Source organism: Pithys albifrons, chromosome 25 (genome assembly GCF_047495875.1).
Source record: "Pithys albifrons albifrons isolate INPA30051 chromosome 25, PitAlb_v1, whole genome shotgun sequence".
In the NCBI taxonomy this organism is placed as follows: domain Eukaryota; kingdom Metazoa; phylum Chordata; class Aves; order Passeriformes; family Thamnophilidae; genus Pithys; species Pithys albifrons.
Genome location: NC_092482.1, coordinates 4,961,053 through 4,968,452, shown reverse-complemented (window position 1 = coordinate 4,968,452; position 7,400 = coordinate 4,961,053). Strand labels below are relative to the sequence as shown.

Sequence of the window (7,400 nt, the reverse complement as noted above, 5' to 3'; positions counted from 1 at the left end):
ATTTGAAACCCCTGTGTACTTGCTGTTTCTGAGAAATCACCACCAGCTCCCAGACTGTCCTCGTGATGTGCTGCCTGTTTTCAGTCTCCACTTGTTCCCGCTTCCCCCTGGCATCATTTCACATAAAATCAGTGTGCAGGTGAGTGCTGCCCTTGGGGTTTGACCCTCTACAGGGTATGGGAACCTTTCACAACATTGCAAAAATCCAGCAGAGCCTTGAACCCTGGGAGCTGTGGGTAAACATTGCGTGGGCTTTATCTGCAGTGCCCACGGGTCCCTCTGCCAGCCCTGGTTTGCTCACCAGATGGGAAGCAAAGGTCCCATTTCAGAGCCTGCAGAGGAGCAGACTCGAGTCTAGAGTGACCCAAGATCTGTAGAAGGAGGTTGTGGCCATCCTAGACATCCACTGCCAGCTGGAGACATGAGGTCTCCAGCCTTGCCCATCCTCTTCCTCCTCCTGCCCCTCGCAGCTGGGGTCTCTGCAGCACCGTAAGCACCATCTCTGTCTGTCTGTCTGTCTGTCTGTCTGTGCCTGCTGGGATGGCTTTAGCCTCAGCTCCTCAGCAATTCCTGGTGGGAGCTAATCCCTGCTGTGCAGCTGGTTGTTGGCCAGGGTGAGAATGCTCAGGCTGGCAGGTTGTCCCTGCCATGAGCATCGAGGACGTGGCATTGGGGGCTGCTGGGCTGGTGGCCCTGGGGTGGTTATTGCAGGTGAGCTGGGAAGTCAAGAGAAACCCAGAAGCAGAGTTGGGAGGCTGAGGGAGGTGGTTCTGCACCCCAGCAGAGGTTTCTGTGCACCCAGGGGCTCTTTGAGGTCTCTTTGAGGTCTCTGTGGGGTTGTGCCTCACCTCCACACCCCTCTTGTCATCACTTCTCCTTGCCAGGAGTTACGTGGTCACAGTCCCAACTGTGATGTACCACCCTCACCCAGCCACGCTCTGGGTCCATCTCAGTGGCTTCAGTGAGCCTGTTCAGGTGACCATCGAGCTGCAGGGAGGGGACAGACCCCAGCCCATCACCCTGCTGAAGAGGGACTTCCAGGAGCCTCACATGCACCTGAACTTCACCTTCCCTGTGAGTGTCACCCCAAAAGAGCTGTCAGCAGGGAGGGGACGCCCTGGGCTCCTTGTTGCCTCCAGGCAGAGCAGTTCATAGAATCATAGAATGGATTGGGTTGGAAAAGACCTCCCAGATCATCAAGTCCAACCCTTGGTCCACCTCCAGTCCCTTTACCAGATCATGGCACTCAGTGCCACGGCCAAGCTCAGCTGAAAAACCTCCAGGGATGGGGAATCCACCCCCTCTCTGGGCAGCCCATTCCAATCCCTGAGCACTCTCTCTGCAAAGAATTTCTTTCTCATCTCCAACTTCAATTTCCCCTGGCAGAGCTTGAGCCCATCGTGCCCCCTTGTCCTATTGCTGAGTGCCTGGGAGAAGAGACCAACCCCCAGCTGGCCACAACTTCCCTTCAGGCAGTTCCAGACAGTGCTGAGGTCACCTCTGAGCCTCCTCTTCTCCAGGCTCAACACCCCCAGCTCCCTCAGCCTCTCCCCACAGCACTTGTGCTCCAGTCCCTTCTCCAGCCTCGTTGCTCTTCTCACTTGGGTTGGAAGAGACCTCTGATTATCAAACCCAACCCTTGATCCAACCCCACTGTGATCACCAGCCCAGGGCACAGAGTGCCCTGGGCTGGTGATCACAGTGGGGTTGGATCAAGACATGTTGGATTCTCTGTCCCTGGAGGTGTTTCAGAGGACACTCAGAGCCACATCCAGTCCCTTCTCCAGCCTCGTTGCTCTTCTCTGGCCCCGCTCCAGCCCCTCAATCTCTTTCCTCAACTGAGGGACCCAGAACTGAACACAACACTCAAGGTGTGGCCTCCCCAAGGCAGAGTCCAGGGGAAGGGTCACTGCCCTGGGCCTGCTGGCCACGCTAGTTTGGATCCAGGCCAGGATCCCCTTGGCCTTCTTGGCCACCTGGGCACACTGGTGGCTCCTGTTGAGCTTCCTGTCCCTCAGTCCCCCCAGGTCCCTCTGCCTGGCTGCTCTCCAGCCACTCTGTGCCCAGCCTGGAGCGCTGCAGGGCTTGGGGTGGCCAAAGGGCAGGACCTGCACTTGGCCTTGTTGAACTCCATCCCATTGCAATCAGCCCATCTCTCCAGTCTCTCCAGATCCCTCTGCAGAGCCCTCCTGCTTTCCAGCATGTCAACAACCACCCCCCTCAAGCTGGGTCTGTGATCCCACGCAGGGCTGGGAACACACGTGGCTTCCCCACCTTTTGGCAGAGTCTCATCCCTCACATAGACCAAACTAGCCCAGGTTCAGCCCAGTTATCAAGTGGCTGAAATAATCCCCTGGTGTCAGACCTGCAGACTGGAGCAGGGTGTTGGGGGACATTTCTTCCCAGTGTCCCTGTGGGTGAGCAGTGCTTGGGATCACCCACCACTCATGGCACATCCTCACCTGGAGCCTGGTGTCCCCCCTGCAGAGTCCAGCTCCCATCAGTGGGAAGGAAGAAGAGCTAGACCTGCATGTCTCAATCCAAGGAGGTTCCCTGAATGTTTCTGAGAAGAAGAGGGTGATGTTGAAAACTGTGGACCCAGGAATCTTAATACAGACAGACAAAGGTGTCTACAAGCCTGGACAGCAAGGTGAGGGGGGCAGGATGGACCACTCTGCTCTGGGCTGAAGGACCTGGTGGGAGGGAGGTGCAGGAGGCCAGTCTTGCTCCTGAGGTCTCATCCTGAGCCTGAGGGCTCATCCTGGGATGCACTGGGATGCCCAGCACGGGCACAGGGCAATGCCAGGACACACTGGCAGCACTGGAGGCTGTGCTGCTTGGGGGGCACTGCAGGGCTCAGGCTGGATTTCCATCCACCTTCCCCATGGGGAACCCTCCTCCTCATGAATGAACCCACTCCTCCAGCTCCTCTTCTCTTTTCCAGTGAAGTTTCGAGTTGTCTCTTTGGATAAAGACCTGATTCCCAGCAATGAGAAGGTGAGAGCAGGGCAGGGATAGTGGCAGGGCAAGGGGCACCTCTGCACTGCCCTCCTGCAGTCCCTGCCAGGTGTGGGAGAGGTCTGGAAGTCAGCCAGAACCTTTGCCCTTGGGAATCCTGGGCCAGCCTGCTCTGCCCAGTGGCAGCACTCCCTGGGGGCAGGGATGCCCTGTGCTGTCCAGGCTTTGGCAGGATAAGGAAAGAGAAATCAGGATTGAATGTGTGACACAGGAATGGACCAACAGAGCTTTTAGAGAGGGATGTGGTGATCACAGAATCATAGAAACAGTTGGGTTGGAAGAGACCTCTGAGATCATCAAGTCCAACCCTTGGTCCAACCCCACTGGGATCACCAGATCATGGCACTCAGTGCCACATCCAGTCTCACCTTAAACACCTCCAGGGATGGGGAATCCACCCCCTCTCTGGGCAGCCCATTCCAATCCCTGAGCACTCTCTCTGCAAAGAATTTCTTTCTCATCTCCAACTTCAATTTCCCCTGGCAGAGCTTGAGCCCATCGTGCCCCCTTGTCCTATTGCTGAGTGCCTGGGAGAAGAGACCAACCCCCACCTGGCCACAACTTCCCTTCAGGCAGTTCCAGACAGTGCTGAGGTCACCTCTGAGCCTCCTCTTCTCCAGGCTGAACACCCCCAGCTCCCTCAGCCTCTCCCCACAGCACTTGTGCTCCAGTCCCTTCTCCAGCCTCGTTGCTCTTCTTAGTTGGGTTGGAAGAGACCTCTGAGATCATCAACCCTTGATCCAACCCCACTGGGATCACTCTGGCACTCAGTGCCCTGGGCTGGTGATCCCAGTGGGGTTGGATCAAGACATGTTGGATTCTCTGTCCCTGGAGGTGTTTAAAAGGACACTCAGAGCCACATCCAGTCCCTTCTCCAGCCTCGTTGCTCTTCTCTGGCCCCGCTCCAGCCCCTCAATCTCTTTCCTCAGCTGAGGGGCCCAGAACTGAACACAACACTCGAGGTGTGGCCTCACCAGCTCTGAGTGCAGGAGAAGGGTCACTGCCCTGGGCCTGATGCCACCTTGTTCCTGAGCCAGGCCAGGATAGTGATGGTGAGTGGGCAGCAGGGAATGTGCCAGGGATACCCATCAGACACCAGGACTGCAGGCAGGCTCAGCCTCTGGCACCCCTGAGCAATCACTGGGGGCTCTGGAAGTGCAGGAAGTTCACAGATTAAAGGAGTGCTGGACTCTTGCTAAGGCAGTAGGAGATGCCACCTCCCCATGCCATGCTGGGAGTGCCCTCAGCCCACACAGAGCTGCCCATGGCCCCAAATCCATCCTAAGGCTTATTGAAAGGTGGGAATTTCACAGCATCCCAAAAATAACCCTCCCTGAGCTCCATTCTTGTCTCCATTGGTGTCCCCACCCTGGTGAGACCCCAAGGAAGTCTTGGAATTTGCCTTCTAACCATCCTGTGTTTGCCTTCCAGCTGCCCCTGGTGTTCCTGGAGGTCAGTGTGGGACACTCAGAGGGGCTCCTGGTGGTGTGGGTTGGGAGGGCAGTGTGGCTGGGAGAGGAGACACCTAACACAGCCACAGGCTGTTGGATTGAGGGGTGCTGGGCTCCCTGGGGTGCTGGGCTCCCCAGGGTGCTGGGATGGGTGCTGGAATGGGTGCTGGACTCCCTGGGGTGCTTGGCTCTCCCAGATACTGTGCTCCCCCAGATGCTGGGATGGGTGCTGGGCTCCCCAGGGTGCTGGGATGGGTGCTGGAATGGCTGCTGGGCTCCCTGGGGTGCTTGGCTCCCCCAGATGCTGTGCTCCCCCAGATGTTGGGATGGGTGCTGGGCTCCCCCGGGGTGCTGAGTTCCTGTGGGTGTTGAGGTCCCCTGGGGTACTGGGCTCCCTGGGGTGCTGGGCTTCTTGGGGTGCTGGTTTCTCTGAGATGCTGGGCTGCCTGGGATACTGGTCTCCCTGGGATGCTGGGATGGGTGCTGGGCTTCCTGTGGAGCTGTTCTCCCCTGGGTGCTGGGCTCCCGTGGATGCTGGGATGGGTGCTGGGATCCCCCAGGTGCTGTTATCCCCCGGGTGCTGGGCTCCCTGGGGTCCTGGTCTCCCCGGGGTGCTGGAATGGGTGCTGGGATCCCCCAGGTGCTGTTCTCCCCTGGGTGCTGGTTTCCCTGGGTGCTGCTTTCCCTGGGTGCTGCTTTCCCTGGGGTGCTGCTTTCCCTGGGTGCTGTTCTCCCCTGGGTGCTGTTCTTCCCTGGGTGCTGTTCTTCCCTGGGTGCTGGTTTCCCTGGGGTCTTGGTCTCCTCGGGGTGCTGGAATGGGTGCTGGGATCCCCCAGGTGCTGTTCTCCCCTGGGTGCTGGTTTCCCCGGAGTGCTGGTTTCCCCTGGATGCTGTTCTCCTCTGGGTGCTGGTTTCCACTGGGTGTTGGTTTCCCTGGGTGCTGCTTTCTCTTAGGTGCTGCTTTCCCTGAGTGCTGTTCTCCCCGGGGTGCTGGTTCCCCTGGGTGCTGGTTTCCCTGTGTGCTGTTCTCCCTGGGGTGCTGGTTTCCCTGGGTGCTGGTTTCCCCGGGTGCTGTTCTCCCCAGGGTGCTGCTTTCCCTGGGTGCTGGTTTCCCTGGGTGCTGGTTTCCCTGGGTGCTGGTTTCCCTGGGTGCTGGTTTCCCGGGGTGCTGGTTTCCCTGGGGTTCTGTTCTCCCCTGGGTGCTGTTCTCCCCTGGGTGCTGGTTTCCCCGGGGTGCTGGGATGGGTGCTGGTTTCCCCTGGGTGCTGTTCTCCCCTGGGTGCTGCTTTCCCTGAGTGCTGCTTTCCCTTAGGTGCTGGTTTCCCTGGGTGCTGGTTTCCCTGGGTGCTGGTTTCCCGGGGTGCTGGTTTCCCTGGGGTTCTGTTCTCCCCTGGGTGCTGCTTTCCTGGGGTGCTGGGATGGGTGTTGCCTTCCCCGGGGTGCTGCTTTCCCTGGGTGCTGCTTTCCCTGGGGTTCTGTTCTCCCCGGGGTGTTGCTTTCCCTGGGGTGCTGGGCTCCCTGGGGTGCTGGTTTCCCTGGGTGCTGCTTTCCCTTAGGTGCTGCTTTCCCTTAGGTGCTGGTTTCCCTGGGGTTCTGTTCTCCCCTGGGTGCTGGTTTCCCGGGGTGCTGCTTTCCCTGGGTGCTGTTCTCCCCTGGGTGCTGCTTTCCCTGGGTGCTGCTTTCCCCGGGCTGCTGTTCTCCCCTGGGTGCTGCTTTCCCCGGGCTGCTGTTCTCCCCTGGGTGCTGCTTTCCCTGGGTGCTGTTCTCCCCTGGGTGCTGCTTTCCCAGGGGTTCTGTTCTCCCCGGGGTGCTGGGCTCCCCGGGCTCCCTGGGGTGCTGATCCCGTGTATCCCGTCCCGCAGGATCCCAGCGGGAACCGCATTGCTCAGTGGCGGGATGTGAGCCCTCGGCAGGGCATCGTGGACCTGTCCCTCCCCCTGGCAGCAGAGCCGGCCCTGGGCACCTACACCATCCACGTGGAGGGCAAGACCCACTCCTTCAGCGTGGAGGAATATGGTGGGTGGGGTCTGGCAGAGGGGGGCACCCCCTTGGCTCGTGGGCAGCGTGGCCACCCAGGCACTGCTGACATTGTGCTGGGAGTGACAACCCTCTCTCACCTCTCCATCAGTGCTGCCCAAGTTTGAGGTGACCATCAACCTCCCCAGCGTGGTGATGGAGAAGGACGAGAAGTTCCAGGTGGAGATTTGTGGACGGTGAGCTGGGAAAGGGCCGTGCCAGGATGAGGGAGGGCATGAGGGGGATCCCACATGGTGTGGCCCACCAGGAGAAGCCTGACCACTCTCCACCCAACAGCTACACCTACGGGAAGCCCGTGCAGGGCACGGTCCGGGCCAGCTTGTGCCACACCTCCTCCCCCTGGTTTCACTTCTCTGGAGAGATGAGATGCACCAACATTAGTGGGCAGGTGAGCATGGCCAGGAGGGTGGTGGCACTGGGACACCTCCTTCCTGCTGCTAACGGGGTTGACTCTCCCTCCAGACTCAGAAGAACGGCTGCTTTTCCACAGAGGTTTTGTTGTCTGTCTTCAACATGACCCAGAGGTTGAATAAGAAACTTGAAGTCAAGGCATCGCTGGTGGAGGATGGGACAGGTAGGAATGGTGGTGTGTCCATCTCTACAGGCTTCTAAATGGCCTTGGTGTGGGGGTATTGGCCTTGGCATGGGGGTATTTGCCTTGGCATGGGGGTATTGGCCTTGGCATGGGGGTATAGGCCTTGGCTTGGGGGTATTGGCCTTGGCATGGGGGTATTGGCCTTCTCCATGTGCAGGGAGGGGAGCTGGGTTTGGGGTGTGAGCCAGGCCAGCCTGGCAAGACTTTCATTCCAACCAGAGAAACAGTCAGGTGGAAAAACACCTTTCCAAGCTCCACCAGCTCTCCCAAGGCAGTCAGTGAGTCCTTGCAGGGCAGAG

The 7,400-nt window shown here is 59.2% G+C and overlaps 1 protein-coding gene across 1 annotated transcript in view; it reads left to right on the top strand.

Moving 5' to 3' along the window:
* Nucleotides 1–293: 293 nt before the first annotated feature.
* The window catches only part of LOC139682612 (alpha-2-macroglobulin-like protein 1), a 19,373-nt gene continuing 12,266 nt past the window's right edge, over nucleotides 294–7,400 (top strand). The window contains exons 1-9 of the mRNA XM_071577075.1: nucleotides 294–489; nucleotides 885–1,074; nucleotides 2,488–2,650; nucleotides 2,945–2,997; nucleotides 4,450–4,470; nucleotides 6,332–6,485; nucleotides 6,598–6,682; nucleotides 6,783–6,894; nucleotides 6,969–7,080. Coding sequence (XP_071433176.1) covers nucleotides 422–489; nucleotides 885–1,074; nucleotides 2,488–2,650; nucleotides 2,945–2,997; nucleotides 4,450–4,470; nucleotides 6,332–6,485; nucleotides 6,598–6,682; nucleotides 6,783–6,894; nucleotides 6,969–7,080 — 958 coding nt within the window. The 5' untranslated portion in view covers nucleotides 294–421. The remainder of the gene's footprint in view (nucleotides 490–884; nucleotides 1,075–2,487; nucleotides 2,651–2,944; nucleotides 2,998–4,449; nucleotides 4,471–6,331; nucleotides 6,486–6,597; nucleotides 6,683–6,782; nucleotides 6,895–6,968; nucleotides 7,081–7,400) is intronic.